The following is a 16,001-nucleotide window of genomic DNA, read 5'->3' as shown; positions in this document are numbered from 1 at the left end:
TTAGTTGAGCAAACCAAAAAAAAAAAAAAAAATGTGAAAACGTTTGGTTTTTTTGGTGGCCAGCGCGAAGAGGAGCTGAGGAAGGAGGAAGAGAGAAAGAAGTTGGCGGAGGAACGACAACGTTTCGAGGAGGAGCGGATGGAGCTGGAGAGGAAGGAGCAGGAGAACCGCGAGAGGCGCTATCGCGAGCGAGAGAGGCAGATCGAAGAGCACAGGTGACCTCGTTAACCCCCAAATTCTGTACCGTAGGAAACCACAAAACGTGCATCATCGTCATTTGATTTTGTGATTTACGTGTTTAGGAAGAAGTTGCAAGAGGAAGAGGAGGCCAAAGAGAGGTTGCAGAGTCAGAGCAACTTAGTAAGTGTATGGGATGGACTGGCCGGTTGCCATAACGACCAGACACCCGAGTGTGTGTCCTCAACGGACACCTGAGTTCTCTTGAGGATGTCAAACGAGGCAGTTTCGCATCCAAGCAACTTCATCAACCTTAAGTTTGAACCTGTACGATTCCTAAAAGTCAATCCGGTTGTGATTTTCGCAGCCCGCGGAGCTGAGCATCGACGACCTCAGCCTGGACAAGAAGGAGTCTGAAGTGGAGGTATGCTGAAACAATCTATCCTCTGTGTTTTCTTTGCATCCCACCCAAACATGCAATTAAAATCAACTTGTCCATCCCGCTTACATGTTCAGGAGGCGAAGGCCATCATCGCTCAGCGATCCGGAAACCCCCGCGACTTCTTCAAGCAGAAGGAGCGAGCCATGACCATCAGCGTCGACACCTCACCAGTCGCCATCCACCGGGCCGGTAAGTCACATGATGCACTTTTCCGCCACCACTGTGACGGCAAACCTTCCTTGGTGGAGGTAATAGCGAGGGAAAGAAAGGATTCAATATTCTCTCGGTCTCTGATTGGTCCATCGTGCAGTATGTCTGCGTGATCTCACTCAGCAAAATGTGTTGCTATGACAACCGCACATCAGGTTGTCTTGTGGCAGATTTGAATTTATTTTTTTAACTGCGCTTTATGCTTGCTAGATTTTTTTTTTTTTTTTTGGCTGTTGACACGAAACAGAAGAAGAAGAAGCGTTTAATTTCTTGCATGCAGTCTGCACTGTCGGCGGCGTGTGCCAGCGCACTAACCTCGTCTTTTTTTCTCTTTCTTTTCCCTCTTTGCTTTTTTTCCTCTCTATTTAACCCCCAACATTTTTTTTAAAAACTTTTTTTTCACAATGCCGTCCTTTTATTTTCCCCTTCCTTCTCATGTTGTCTTTCTTCCTGGGTTGCGTTGCTTGTTGTCTTTGTCGCCCGTGCGTGGGTGCGTGGACTTTGTGTGTGTGTGCGTGTGTGTGTGTGTGGGCGCGGCTGCGTGTCAACCCCACCCCCTCACCTCCTCCACACCCCTCAAACCCCGCCCCTCGCCAGGCCGCTTGGACAGCCCCTTCTTGAGGCAGCAGCACAGTCCGAGCAGCCCCACTTCGACCCCCCCGCCCAGGGGTGTGTCGCCCTTGCGCGCCACCGCGACACACGCACGGACGCACCGCAGCGCCGGTAGGTACAGCGCGCGATCCCGAAGGACGGAGGAATGGAGACGTGACGCGGCCTTCGTGTGACAAACAAACATTTGTGAAACTTCAGATGTGGCTTTTATGCTTTACATTTTGGGTTTGCCAAGAATACATTTCCAGAAACTTCGATGTGTGACCAACATGTAAACTCGTGAGATCCGTACGAGTGGAAAACAAGCAATTTGGAACCTTCAGATTCAGTTTTTATACTTGTTACAAGTGTCATTTTTGGGTTTTGCCACAAGTGCGGACTTAATTTACAATTGTGAAAATCAAGCAATAATGAAACTGGGAGAGGATAAAGACACAAAATTTTAGCCTGGCCAAATTTTTTAAAAATATTTTGACACAACTATTATATACTCAGAAGGAATTATTTAGAAACTTTTGTTTTTTTTTCCATCCTCCTCAGCCGTTTTGAATGGCGTCCTGCACGAACACTCTCTCACACACAAACACACACACACACACGTACGCTTTGCAGCTTTGCTTACCTGTGAGTGTGTCACCAATTGCATGTCCGTGTTCGACCCTAAAGATGGTGTTCATTTGGTCGCGACTTGTATCAGTCATCGTGGCTCAAGTCAAGTCTTCGCATTTTTTGGGGGGGGTCAGAATTTTTGTGATCCTTTTCCGACGACGCCTTCTGTGTTGTTGTGCCCCCTAGAGGACAATGACGAGCAAGCGAGCGGAGAGCGCAACGTGGCCGCCGTGTCGCCCATCCCCAAAATCGTCACCACGCCCATCAAGGAGGACGCCAACATGGACGATTTTGACTGGGGTGATTTGGAATTTTCACGACATGAACACAGTTTTAGAATTTAGGAAATTGCTGGTCCTCATACTTCACTTTTAAATTCTGTAATACTCAATATAAATAACTTCAATGTATCACATCACACATTTTTGCAATCAAATATTACAACAAAAATGGGAAAAAAGATTGTGTACTGTGTGGTTGCCATGGAAACCATCTGCACCTTTAGCATATCGTTGCGTGTTTGTCCCTTAGAGCCAAAGCAGGAGCAGAAAGCTCCGGTCCAGGAGTCCAACACCTCCAAGCCCGTGCAGAGCGTGGCCCCCCAGGCCCGCGAGCCGGCCGCCTTCTCCACGTGGGATTCGGCCACGGACGACCTGGTGGACGTGTGGGACGCCGCCGCCGCCGCCGAGCCCGCCGAGCCCTCCTGCACCTCCTCCGATCTGGTGGACCTGATGGCCGGCGACGCACCTCGCAGCGACCTCGCCGACGCCGGCGTTCGCTCGCAGCCGCTCCTCAGCTTCGACGACATGATGGACGGCGGCGTTTGCTCGGCGGCCGAGGACGACCCCGCCAGCCTGGTGGACGTCAACGCCTCGGAGCAGATGACGCTCAGCTACCAGCATGCGTTGCAGCACGCCGCCGGCGACGGTCACATGCTCATGACCAACGGGGAGCTGCTGATGAAGGAAGCGACTCAGGTATGGACCACAACGCACAAGTCGGGATTGATTACAATTAGTAAGAAATTGCGGAGTCAAAATTGTATATCAGGAGAAAAAAAATCAAGAGCGAAAATAAAGCCAAACTATTATAATGATGTTCTAAGTTTAGAAAAAAGTGATGACCGTAAGAGGGAAAAAAAGTCTTTAAGAGAATAACAGAATTTTAAATTTTGATATTTCATATCTTTAAGAACGAATATCTTGGTTTCTGTCCTCGCAGGCAAGCGAGGGCTACTTCAGCCAATCACAGGAGGAGGAATTTGGCCAATCGGAGGAGGGCTCGGCAAAACCCGCACCCGTCCTTTATAACAAGCCACCAGGTCAGTTTGCCATTTCTGACTTTAGATTTGTCGTCCAAAACGGCCTCACTGTTCCAGAATTTGGCATTTTATTTCCAAATCTTTTTCTTTTGTAATTAATTTTTTGCGATAGTTGCGTTGGAAGCCGCATCCTTCAGATGCTTGCTAACGTAGCATCCGACTGTTGCGGTGTTTGTAGAGATTGACATCACGTGCTGGGACGCCGACCCCGTGGCGGACGATGACGACGACTAGCCGGCCGGCCAATCCGAGGCCGAAAATGAAGAAGTGCGCTTCGTAAAAAGAAACCCATTTTTCTACGAAAAATACAAGTTAAAAAAAAATTTAAAAATGCTAGGAAACAAACGAAGAAGTCTGGAATGAAAACGACTTATGTATCTTTTTTTTTTTTCGGGAGGAAATAACAACAGTAGCCGAACGAGAGGGGTTTCGCTATAAGATTTTTTTGTGTGCGTGTGTGTGTGTGTTTCTTTATTTATTTGTTTTTCTTTTTTCTTTTTTATTGCTATGCAGATGCAATGACCAGGATTTTCTTTTCAGTGCTATGGGAAGCTGTTTGAGCATTTATTCACTATCCGGTTTAAGATCCACCAGCGAGTCCGCCTTTTCCTCACTAGCAAAAAAACAACTGTGGCTTACTAGTAAAAAGAAAATGTCCACTACTAGTATTACTTTTAACTTCACAGTGTGCAATTAAACCCGTGCTGCACTAGTAAAACTGACTAGTAAGCATGTGTCACACATTAGTAGACTAGTAGTGTTCAGAAATGTCATAGTAGTGGAAAAACACACTTGGTCTGCTAGCGTGCCGAATTAGCAATTTCAGCATTGATTCAAGATCCATCTTAAGGTCCATGTACTAGTACACACTTTGTCCTCACTTGGAAGACAGTTCGGCCCACTCGTAAAACAAATGACTTGTCTTCCACGACTAGATTATGTCTTATTCTGGAAATCAAATAAATGCTAGAACGGATTTGGCCCATCGACTTGTTCGCTCTTTATTAGTCAATGCACTAGTGCAACGACTGTCAAGAATGTTTTTTTTACAGTACTGCCGCCTACTACTCTACATTTCGGCTCACTAGTAGGACAACTGCAGGTTATCGTGAGGCAAAACTGCACTAGTAGACAGCTACGGTACCTGCGCAACTGGCAATGCTATTTAATTCAACTAGTTAACAGCTACCAAATATTTATGTACTAGTAGCATGCGGATGTCTGCTAATGCACAGTTTTGCCGATTCCAAAAGTTGTGCAACTAGTGTGCAGAAATATAAATCCATCCCTGGTAAAATACGCTTGTTGCGCTGCTGTGCTGAATTATCTTACTAGTGTGGACAAGTGTACTAGTACACGGAACTCACAGTGCAACTAGTGATGTCATTCTACTAGTTAACATCTCGCACTTCGATGTTGAATAAATCGTCTTCAGCAGCCTTTATTCTCGATTTGTCCGAGCCGCTTATTCTTGCGTTTAGTCGTCCCAGAGGCTAAATATTTATTTATCGCATCGAAAGCAAAAATATCTTTTTAATTGACTTTGTTTTTTTCTGGCTGAATGTGAGATTAAGTTTCTCAATTTAGTTTTCGGTGCACTTTTCTCTTTTAGCGACGTCTGATACAATTGTGCATTTTTGCCCCGGTTTTTTTTTTTTTTTTTTTTTTTCTCCAATGTATTTACAGATGCGGAAAAAAAATTCCTGATGATTCTACTGTAGATATTTTTCCAGGTTTTTAGAAGAGTTCCTTTCAATGAACATGTTGCACAGTCATGAAAAAAAAGTAGTTTGGACATGTTGATTTGATCACGTTGTTAAATGGGTTGACTGTTTAAAAAAAAAAAAGAGGGTGGGAATTGAAGTCTAAATTGCGCATACGCTTAGTTTGAAGTGCGAGTGACAAACGTTGAGAAACCAAATGTTGGGGGAAATGAAAAAAAATTTTTTGTGCTCTCCAAACATTTGGTCCTCCCAAGAAGATGAATGCAAATATCAACCACACTGAAAAAAAATTAATAATAAATAAACTGAATTTGAAATAAAATTTTGCAAAAAAAAATAAAAAAGTTGGAATATTGCAAAAGTTGAGTTACCAAAAGATTTTTAAAATTTGGTCACTTGGATTTGAAAAGAAGAGACATTGTTACATAAATGAAATTATAATCCTTTATTTGGTTTTTAAAATAATTATTAATTTGGTGATAATAAAAAATCTAAACTATAAAATTGCATTCCTAAGATGACAAAGTGATCATTTGGTTTGAACAAATCTGATCTTTTTTTTTTATATCAAGCAAAAAATGTGCATTGACCACTTTGTTGCTCATCATTTTTTTTTTCCGTGTGGGAACAAATCTCTTTTGGAGGATGAAAAATGAAGTGTGCTACAATTGAATATTGGCAACATTGTTCTAGTTTTTTTTCTTCTTCTGTATATTCCTTGTAGAAATTTTAAACTCCTAGGCAATAAAATAATATTAATAATACAAGTGTATGTGCGTGCGTGACATGATTTGACTCATTGTGACCCTCACGTCAACATCAGTTTAGAACAAGTATGCACACTTCGATTTTGCTCTTTTAGTTCACTGTTATTTTAAAAAATGTAGTATTATGATTTTTCTTTTTTAATATGAAGTAAAATATTTGTCATTTTCTTCTAATAATGGAGAAAGAGCGAAAATTATGTTATGAGCGAAAAATGCATGGAAATTTGAACTTAATCATAATAGACGGATTTTTTTTTTTGTCATGTAATGCGACACCATTAATGCTGCCGCTTTTTTCTCTCAATTTTGGGACTTTTTCCTCCAAAGACACAAAAGAAAAATAGCATTTTGACTTTACGATTTTAGTGCATTAAAATCTGGTTATAAAAAAAGGCTTTTGGGCAATGAGAAAATTTTAAATTCTAATTTCATGACATCAATTAGAATTTGAATGGAAACTGCGTCTGCTTTCCTCGGAAGATGCCTTTAATCTCTCACACACGAGCACACACTTGTCGGTCTTGTTTTCCTCCATTTTTAAAAGCTGCTGCTAGTTTTCTAGTCATCACCTACGGACTGACGGACGGCTGTATTACTCTGGTCTTAACGTCATCGACATGACCTATAAGAAACATAAGGTCCACGTCATCTTTTCCATTTGTCACTCTCTGTTCTCGAAAATGTCCACAGTTGCATTCAAATTAAAATTGTTTTCTAAAGATGTAACCTTCTTTTTGTTTGATTTTTTTCTTTTTAGGCACGGTTGTTATTTTCTGCGTTTATTTTTAGGTTGTACAATACTCTCCATCACCAGTGACTCATCCCCCCCCCCACTCCCCCAACACCAGCTGGTGACCACTCTTTATTAAGGAATAGCAGTCTCAGAAACAACTTTTATTTCCCCACTCATAGAAAATTGAAGATCCAAAGACTTGCGGGACATGCAAGTGGCGTGTCCGTAACGACCAGTCCAAGTGCTCCAACGCGAAGATGGGGGGTCGCCTGGCGGGGAACGCACGGTGCCCGGGCACCATGGCAACGGCAGCTCAGCACAATAGAGATGATCTGATTGAAATGGACTCCGCCTGAGTCAATTAGCATCGTCAGTGACTCCAGAGGGCACACTAGAAAGACGACGTGCTAAAATAAGTTGAGAATGAAGTTGTGTATTTTCGTTAAGAAAGGACTTTCTTAGAGTTAAACTTAATCTTGGAAAATAAACTTCATTCTCATCGGACAATAAACGACACTCATTCGGACTAAACAAATCTTTGGTTTTTATTATTTGAAAAATATTATTTTACTTTTTTTTTTTGTTTTGGAAAACATAATGGGATTTATGGGGGATTTTTTTTCCGGAAAACCTATCCCCTCTTGCCAAAGCATACAAAATAATGTTTTGGCGTCATCTGGTGGCAGCTTGGTGGTAAAGAACTATGTTGAACTCGGAGGAGGAGCTTCATTTTAATAAGGCCACATAGCCTTACAGAAATTAATATCCTTAGTTAAAAAAAAAAAAAAAGTTCCTTGCTGCCATCTTGTGGCGTTTATAAGTAATTACAAACCTTAATTCGGATTTTCGCTATTTCTAACCGGCTTGGGCCCCTACATTCTCGTCGCCCCAAAAAGTTTGCGAATGTCTAACCTAGACGGCGGTGCTTCGTCCCAACAGGGCGAATGCGGCAGGTAGACCGCAACTGCGCTCCAGGCCTCGTGTCCCGTGACCCCGAATCCCCCCGGAGAACCCGACCTGAAGCCCTCCTTCGCGTCCGGTCCTGGTGTCTCTGCGGGGCATTGTCGCCATGGCGACGCCCGGCGGCACCGGGTCGTACGGGTTGAACGGTTTCAAGTCCACGTTGGCGAGTAGGTGGCCTAGCGAGTCCCAACGTTGCGACGAAGGCAATCGTATGAGGGAGGAGTAGCCCCGCCCGGGAAACACGCACGGCGTCGATGACGACTGCGGCGGGGCCTTGCGTGTCTCTGGGCTCGGGTCCTGGTGGTCCCGGAGGAGCGGAGGCGCGTCCCGGAGCGGGGCGGGTTTCAAGTAGCCACCACCCACTCGTGGTTCTACCAGGACTTCGGCGTATGGCGGTGGAGGATCCTCCATTAGCACCGCCTCCTCGTAACAGGGCGGGTTCTCCAGGAGATCTGCTTCTGGAACAAACAAGTAAGTCATGAAAATCAACTAAAAGGATTTTTTTTTTTTTTTTTTTTGCAATGAGAGACGTTACGGGACACCTCTAAATCCTGCAGTCATGATTTCATTAGCCGAGTCATCATTTTCCAAGAGTCAGCTCATTAGCGGCATTCCCGCGTGTTGTCCTTTACCTTGAAAATCTCCCCAAAAAATGTCTTTGTGCTGAGCCGTAGACATGAACAACACTCTCTAGAAATCGGCGCTTGGCGCCCACACGCGCACCTCAGCATCACGGCGTGCCGTTTGCTGCTGGCATCCTGCCGCCGTATTTATATCCGGCCTTGGCGTTTGAAAGGCAGGCAAGCATCTGTTTTGTTGAACTGTTGCCATGGTTGCGCTGGATGTCGTCGTATTTATGGATGCGCATGTGCCTCCGCTCCGCCACGGCGCTCGGGCAAAAAAAAAAAAATGTCGGAGGGCTTATTGTTCGCTATCGTGCGTCAAAGCAGCAGTCTGCCGCTTATGATGTCACTTGAAGGTGTGAGCAAGTGTGAAGCCTCGGCTTTTGGGTTTCGAAGACGACGACGAGGAGTATTATTGCAAAAAAAAAAAACAAATGCAAAAGGTCAGCCAAAAATGTGTCCTGAATTGAGTCTCAATGGAGCTGTTAAAAAAAACAAAAAGGTCCTCTTGGCTCAATTTCAGCTGCTTCTTCCCTTTGAGTCCTCGTGCTGCCCGGTTACGAAAACCTCTTCATCAGTCTCACGCCGACGCCAATACAGACAACTTGCTTCTTTTCGGCTTTTCTTATTTACCGCCACCACTGACTGCAGCTGATGCTCTCACCTCTCGTTTTCTTTTTTTTTTTTTCAGTCACTCATTTTCTTGATCTTACTTCCTCTTTGTAAGGTTCACGCACACATCCCATAATGGCCAAAAGGCACTGATTGTGGAAAGAAAGTGGATTTTAAAGATGTGTTGGACAGGTGCGGAAGAAAGAAAGGAAGGCATAAATGTAGGAAAAAAGAAGGAAAACTGGAAAAGGGGCTTTCTCCTTTGGAAATTGCATTTCGACTTGCTGGAGGCGTAACCAGCTTGGAAAGTGGAGCCTTGTCTACAGGTGAAAAACATACAATTGTGAAGCTTTATATTGGCTTTTGCGAATGAGCACATCTAAAACTTACTTGGCATGTTAACCCAGTTGGCTTCCGGCAAGGGACGAGAAACCACAAGTGGAACGGGCGGCGGCGAAAAGTGCGGCGGCGAAAAGTGCGGCGGCGAAAAGTGCGGCGGCATCTGCTGCTGGGACGGCGGCGGCACCGGCGGTATCGTCAAGGGCACTGGCATCGGTGCGGGGGTTGTTTGCGGAGGCGGCGCAAAGTCCGGGACGGCGGGACAGGCCGGCGTCTCCGTCTCCACCGTCCGGAGACGGCGCTCCCTCGGACGAGCCTCGCCGCGCCGCTTGAGGCGACGCTGCAGGACGCTGCAGAAACAGCACAGCATGACCACCAGGGCCCACACCAACCAGAAGCCGGCGAAACAGGCCAGGAAGGTGGACGTGCCCTGGGACATCACCATGGCGGGGAGGGACAGCGAGGCGGGAGGCGGGGCTTGATGACTTAACACTGGGATGTGTTAAATGACATCCATGAATGTCAATGAAGTCTAGGAAGCTTGTCCCTCCTCAGACGGAGCCAAACTCCACAGGCTTGAAGGTCACGTCTTGTCTTTTATACAACATTTGACACCCAGTGGACACCCATTCATTGTTTTTCGAGTCTAATGGATGCGAGGCGGTGAAGGAATCCATTCTCCGGGCATTAATCCACTTGATGGTGGTGGTGCCTTCAAGACTGCGGGACGACCCGAGACAGTCCGGGTGCCAAATTCTTCCGCCTCAGATGCCGGTGGGACGCTTCGGCCTCATGTGGAGCTACAGAAAGAAACACAGAAGATGCTCGTAGCCCAGAAGAACTGCATTGCTTAGAACATGTAAACCGGATTGCTGTTGATGAAAATTGCGAAGCTTCACATTAATACCGGTGGAAAACGAGCAATTGTGAAGATTCCGATTTGGTTGATGGCCATGAAGGGTCCATTTCTACCAGAGAGCAAAACTCTAATAAGAAGTTCCATAAATCGGATGCTTCACAATTGCTTGTTTTTCACCTGTAGAAAGCTTTTCATGATTAATACAAACAATGCTCGTGGTGGCACAGTACCATCTAGGCGAGGAGAAGCTGTTTGGAAATTAAACGCCTTTCGTTTCCACGGCGACGCAATATAAAACAGAAGAACTGTTTTTTTTTTTTTCCACACTCAGCGAACGTGACTTATCTGCGACAGCGTATATTTGGAGAAGGCGCAGGGATTCCGCTCATGTTTCTTTTAATGCAGTCAGGACTCTTGTACTGAAAACGTTTTCAGACAAAAAAGACGCGGAAAAAAGGCAGTCGGGAACAGAAAGTCCTGCAGGTCTAAAATGCCACACTCAACAGTCTTGATGCACTTTTTCTTTTGATTGAATTTAAATATCATAATGGCTTCTAATGCCTGAAAACGGCATCTTAGGAGGGAACCTGAGCTGCCATTAGTGGGTACCTAATGAAGTGACCTCTGAGTAGGAATTGATTTTGACACATTTTATTAATTACTCCACTCCCTAGTAGATGAGATTGATTCTCACTTTACATTATGTGTCAACTTTATGTCTTCCATTTTTTTGAACAATCAATTTTTTTTTTTTCATAAAAGCTGGTTAGTTTTAAGTATGAAGCGTAAAAAACTTGCCATTTTAGATTTTATGGAAATGGGAGCAAGTTTATGTTTTTAAATGTAGTCAGTGAGGAAACTAGCCTCTTTTAGGCCATGCAAAATTGAAACACGACACAATTGTTGTTTTTGTTTTTTTTAAGATGGAACGCAAAGCTGAATTGACGCGAGAGAAAACAATTTCATTGGCGCATTTTAAGGTTCGACACATAAAATGGTAAGCTCACCTTTTTCTAGTAATGTAAACACGCCAGTCAAAATCCTCATTTAAAAAAAAAATCACCGATGGAAGACACGTTGAGTTACTTAGAATCGGCGTGATTTTTCTGAACCCAGAAGATGCCCCAAAGCAATGAAATGGCATTCTTTCGAAATTTGCAGGTAAACGCACCTTTTTTTTTTCCCTCCCCAGTGTCAGCGAGCCATCCTCGCGTCGTGCCGCACTCGACAAGGCTGAAAATGAAAATGAGGAGGCGCAGACGAGCTCACCTCTTCTCGCACCCCCGCCACGCCTGCTGCTCCTCCTCCGGCGAGAACCTCCTTCCTCCTTCCTCCTTCCTCCCCCCTCGCTCAGATTTGGACGGACGACGAGAATACTGATGGGGGGGGGGGTTACCGAGACGCACTCTTTGGCAAAAACCAGACACAGTTGGGGGTTCATGAGCTTCCGCCCCTCCACCCCCAGCAGTGGGAGGTTGCTGTTTTTATTATACCATGACGGTTATTATTATTATTATTATTATTATTAAGAACAACAGCGACAGGCAGTTAAAGTATGGTGAAATAACATTTACGTGTGTTGGTAGGTGCTGCTATTTTGGTTAGCAATTGTGTGTATTGTTTTGGTCGCCCCATTGACGGCCCTTCGTTGACATTGTTGTCGTGCTGAACACTGACGCTGTTGTCCTTCCGTCTGTTCATCTGTCGGCACACACGCACACGCACACGCACACAGTCTAATGGACGTGAAAGTGAAAAAAATCCCATCAGGGCAGCTTTCAGTCAAAGCGTCCACCCAGATGAACAAAAAAAAACGAGGGCAGATTTGGAAAACGTATTTTAACGCAGACCCAATTTTAGTGGAAAACCAAATACGAACAAAGTTATTGTCCCCAAATTCTATCAAGAGCCAAGTGTTGTCTCCAAAAGTTTTGTCATAGCGTGTTGACGTCATGTTTTCTGCCATCAATAGGGACACTCTTCAAATGAGGCTGACACACACATCAGCTGCCAAAATATTCCAGGGTCAACCTCCCTCAAATAAAAATGAAATTTTTCCATTTGGACTGTCAACCACTTATTGTGTGCTAAAACAAAAAAAAATGGCTGTCGACATCGTGTAAGTAAAGAAGTACTCACATTTTTTTAAGTTAAAAATAGAGTCACTGATGAAGTGACCACCGTTAGTGCTCGCCCACCCATCTTGTGACCAATGTGTGAGTATTGCTCACACTCGCTGCGACTGCTCATACTGAGCTTTACGCCACTTAGTCATCTACTTTGAGTCATTGCTTTCATTTGCCTTTTTTTGCTATCACGTTTGATGCCAGGAAGTAGCCCATTTTGTTGAAATCAAATGTCAAGGGTAGGGGAAGATCCAGAGCCCCTTTCAAGTGATGTCATCGGACTACTTTGTCCAAAAACACAAACAAGCAGAAACACTCACATATGTCACAGGATTATGGTAAATTTCTTTTAAGTAGAATTTGTGAACATAAGGAATTTTCTCTTGTTGGAGCAGACTTTGATGGACTTACTAGTCAACATGTTCATACTAGTCCAGTCAATAAATACATGTGCAATTTCTGAGCAAAATAAAGTATTTGACGTGCTCGTGAGTTAGTTTTTAAATTTCATGAAAAATAGTAAATTTTAAAGATAAGATTAGATAAGGATTTTGTATGATTTACGGTGCAACAAATAATTGATTAGTTCTCATCTAACCAATGATCAAATAATAGTAATTGTTCAAAGACATTGTTTAACTTAAAATTGTCCACGTCCTCTGATTTCAGCATCTCAATAACAACATCAATATGGCATCAATTGAATGATTTTGATGTCCTGTTGATGTCGAATTGACGTCACATGCCCACTGGATCGCTTTTACTTTGTAAAACAATGATTTTCTCCCACTTCCGGTTAGAGGTGACATCACTTCCTGTTTAGCAATTAAAAACACGTTGTTGTATGGACGCCTTCCAACACTCACGCGCATTTTAGTTCGAAAGTTCTACTCTAGTTAGTATCTGGAAGCATTACAAAAACTTGAGTTGCGAACATAATTTCTGTTGTTTACTTTTCTGCCGAACGAAAAAATCTATTTCTATTCAAAACGAGCAGGTGGACCTCAGGTTAGGCCCCCTCCAACGGACTGCGACGGGAGCTGTCTCAGTTTTCGTGGGGGGCAGTGATGAGCAAGACACTCCGAAAGCAGGTGAAAATGAGTTTGCAAGCTTTGTGACTTTGATGTACGTACACATTGAAGATACAAATCTCTGCTCTTTTCTAAAGTGATTTTTTTTTCTTTCTTTCTACGTCTTTTCCAATTGTAAAAGCCAGGCGGTGTACGAAAGTGCAAAGTTGATCTGTGCCTCACCAAAAACTGCTTTTGTGAATTCCTCAAGTACGCTGAAGTGACATGCTAACTCTCCACATCAAATGAAAGGTCAGTCAAACTGAGTAGGACTAAAGGTAAGTAAACTTGTTTGTGTTTTATTGTTCATAGTCCAGCATAGCAGTCCCTATATGTACTGTAGGACTTTTTAAAATGATACACCCTTTAATTTTTACGCCCCCCATCCATGTCCCGGGACCACCTGCCATTGACCTAACTACAGCCATTCCATGTTGGATGGTGATTACCGATGCCACCCCAAGCCACCTGCGCTCCCCGAATCCCTTCCTACACTCAGTCAGTCGGTCGTCCGCCACGTCCGACCACAGCGAATGTGAAATCAAAACATAGGCCCACGCTCTTTACTGTACGCGTGGATCTATCTACTTGGCACGTACTGCCTCCATCGAGATGCCTCCGTTATTTCGAGTTGCCGTGGCAACAAGAGGAGAGGATGAAAGGGAGGATGATGATGATGATGATGATGACACCAACACGTTTGCTTGACGAGCGTTCAGTCGTAAGAACACATGAATTGTCCTCTTTAAAATACAGGAAATAAATTTCCATGTTAGCTTTGGGCGGAGGTTGAAGAGTAAAATCTTCAACATTAAACAGGAAACATATTTGAAAGCAACGCAATCCTATTTTTGGTTTTAAAAACATTTTTAAATGATGTTTGCGTCAGTTGCTGCGCTCAAGTAGTACAGAGATAGAAAAATAATTAAATATTTTTAATTAAATTAGTTTTCATTTTTTCATTCTAGATATAATTACAAATTATTAATCAATCAAAAAAATGCAGTATTTTATATTAGTTAAAAATATAAGCATGTTTTACATGGCAGAAAAGGCTGCATGGTACGACACTTGTTTAAAAAAAAAAAGAACACATTTTTTCCATTAAACAGGTTTAAAAAAATGTTATGTGGCAGAAACAGCAGTGATATGAGGTCATCAAAATTCAGTTTTCAAAGGTTTTTCAGTTATTTAAATCAACTATTGTTTCATGATCTTCTAACACAAGTGTATACAAAACACGACGTAAAGCCGAAAACATGCGTCAAAATATCAGAGAAGCTTTCTCCTGTCGCCAGTGCTGTTAAGATTTTCCCCCAAAAGCAAAAAGCGTGGAAAGCCCCCGCTGAGGCCTGAAAGCCTCTCGCTTCATTTGCACACTTGAGCGTCCCGTGGTGTAATTGACGTTTATTTCAGCATCCGTGTGCATCTGCGCCGTCGTGACGAGGCCCAGCAGGACGACTCGTCCCGACTGAAAATGATTTAACAGCTCGCTAGACTGGATATGTGGTGAAGATATCTGTAATTCCATTTTGCCGAATCAAAAACATAAGTAGAAAGATCCATAACTCTATTCTTCTGATCCACGATACTACCTACTAACTCTAATTCAATTTCAGTTATCCATAAATTTCAGATGTTAACTAGAATTTTGGATATCCGTAACAATTATCCGTAGTTGCATTTCGGATATCCATAACTTCTTACAAAATTTCATTCCAGATTTCCTTCCAGCATTTCGGACATGCGCAACTTTACTTCAGATATCCATAATCTGTAACGTCATTTCAAATACTTTTATTTCAGATCTTCACATTTATTAGATAGCATATAAAATATCTGTAACTTTATTTCAGATATCCATAATCTGTAAAAAAAAAAAAATCAAATAAAATTCTGTAAATGAAACACAATGGCACTTATTTGTGTCAACCCTGTGCAGCAAACTAAACGCAATAAATTACGAGGCTTTGGTGTCTCTGAATATCAGTTGACTTCTTTTGGAAAAACAAAACAAAAAACAAAACACAGACGTACCAATAAAATCAATCCTAATCTTAAACAATGTGCTTGTGTCTCAAGTCCGAATTTAGTTGTGCACCTTCCGTGTAGTACCACGTTGTGCCACAAAATTCCAGGCAGCACTGAGCTCCACTGGATGCGGATGGAGCACAATCAAGAGCAAGGAGAAGAAAATTCTTGTTCTGTTATTTGTAGGTGTTACGACTGCGTGTGTCAGGAGCAGTTGTTTGTCGGTTTAGAATGACATCTTTGCTCATCTTCATGAGCCCTTAGATGGCGTTTCGCATTTTATGTTAGCATCAAGCTAGCTAATTCGTTTATTATATACAATGTTGAAATCTCATTTGTTTTACGTGTCAGTTTTTCAGTAAACTTGAATTGGTCGCTGCAAACGTATAGCTTGACACAAGCACGCTTGGCTTCTTTTGTGGAGAACTTTTTCAGCAAAAGTCTTCTTTTCGTTTTCTCAAAGTGATGAAGAACGTCTCCCATTTTGCCACAATGAGAGTGAGAGGAGGCACTGAGGAAAACTTTAAAATGTGTTTTAATAAGTTAAAATGTGGTTTAGAAAGTCTAAATGTCTTTAACGCAGGATGGGGAACGGGTAAAACTAAATGAAGGTCTTTGAGGAGATTTTTACAGATTGTGGTGGCTCGGCAAAATGTTCCCCATGATAAATGGGGGTTCACTGTGTGTGTTTTTATTTTTTTTAATATATATATATACACATTCTGTACAGTTGCATTCCATTATATAGTACATCAAGTGGAGGTCATTTTCTCTGTGGTGAAA

General features: G+C 43.0%; 2 protein-coding genes across 10 annotated transcripts in view; one reads left to right on the top strand and one right to left on the bottom strand.

Annotated features, from left to right (window-relative positions):
* Positions 1–7,010, top strand: part of dbn1 (drebrin 1) — a 35,474-nt gene extending 28,464 nt beyond the window's left edge. For 2 of the 6 annotated variants that reach the window (XM_088279564.1, XM_088279563.1), the window contains exons 7-15: positions 64–215; positions 303–360; positions 545–603; positions 690–808; positions 1,427–1,552; positions 2,237–2,350; positions 2,582–3,027; positions 3,272–3,371; positions 3,550–5,862. In XM_088279564.1, the coding sequence (XP_088135690.1) occupies positions 64–215; positions 303–360; positions 545–603; positions 690–808; positions 1,427–1,552; positions 2,237–2,350; positions 2,582–3,027; positions 3,272–3,371; positions 3,550–3,605 (1,230 nt within the window). In that variant the 3' untranslated portion in view covers positions 3,606–5,862. Of the gene's footprint in view, positions 1–63; positions 216–302; positions 361–544; positions 604–689; positions 809–1,426; positions 1,553–2,236; positions 2,351–2,581; positions 3,028–3,271; positions 3,372–3,549; positions 5,863–6,774 lie in introns of those variants that run through there. The other 4 variants (XM_088279566.1, XM_088279565.1, XM_088279568.1 and 1 more) reach the window with 4 other exon arrangements.
* prr7 (proline rich 7 (synaptic)) lies at positions 6,742–11,302 on the bottom strand. 4 transcript variants are annotated; one of them, XM_088279571.1, is made up of 3 exons: positions 11,261–11,302; positions 9,184–9,932; positions 6,742–8,016 (listed from the first exon to the last, which is right to left on the bottom strand). In XM_088279571.1, exons 2-3 carry the CDS (start codon positions 9,575–9,577, stop codon positions 7,508–7,510), a joined length of 903 nt encoding a protein of 300 aa, XP_088135697.1. In that variant the 5' UTR covers positions 9,578–9,932; positions 11,261–11,302; the 3' UTR covers positions 6,742–7,507. The 4 variants fall into 4 exon arrangements, with proteins under 4 accessions (XP_088135697.1, XP_088135695.1, XP_088135698.1 ...); XM_088279569.1 differs by having other exon boundaries at positions 11,163–11,276; XM_088279572.1 differs by having other exon boundaries at positions 6,742–8,013; positions 11,163–11,276.
* Between the last annotated feature and the right edge of the window lie 4,699 nt (positions 11,303–16,001).

The sequence above is a fragment of the Idiotropiscis lumnitzeri genome, chromosome 17 (genome assembly GCF_059441095.1).
Source record: "Idiotropiscis lumnitzeri isolate Australia: NSW breed Sydney's pygmy pipehorse chromosome 17, RoL_Ilum_1.0, whole genome shotgun sequence".
NCBI classification, from domain to species: domain Eukaryota; kingdom Metazoa; phylum Chordata; class Actinopteri; order Syngnathiformes; family Syngnathidae; genus Idiotropiscis; species Idiotropiscis lumnitzeri.
Note: the sequence above shows the minus strand (reverse complement) of the source record. Positions and strands in the feature narration are given on the sequence as shown.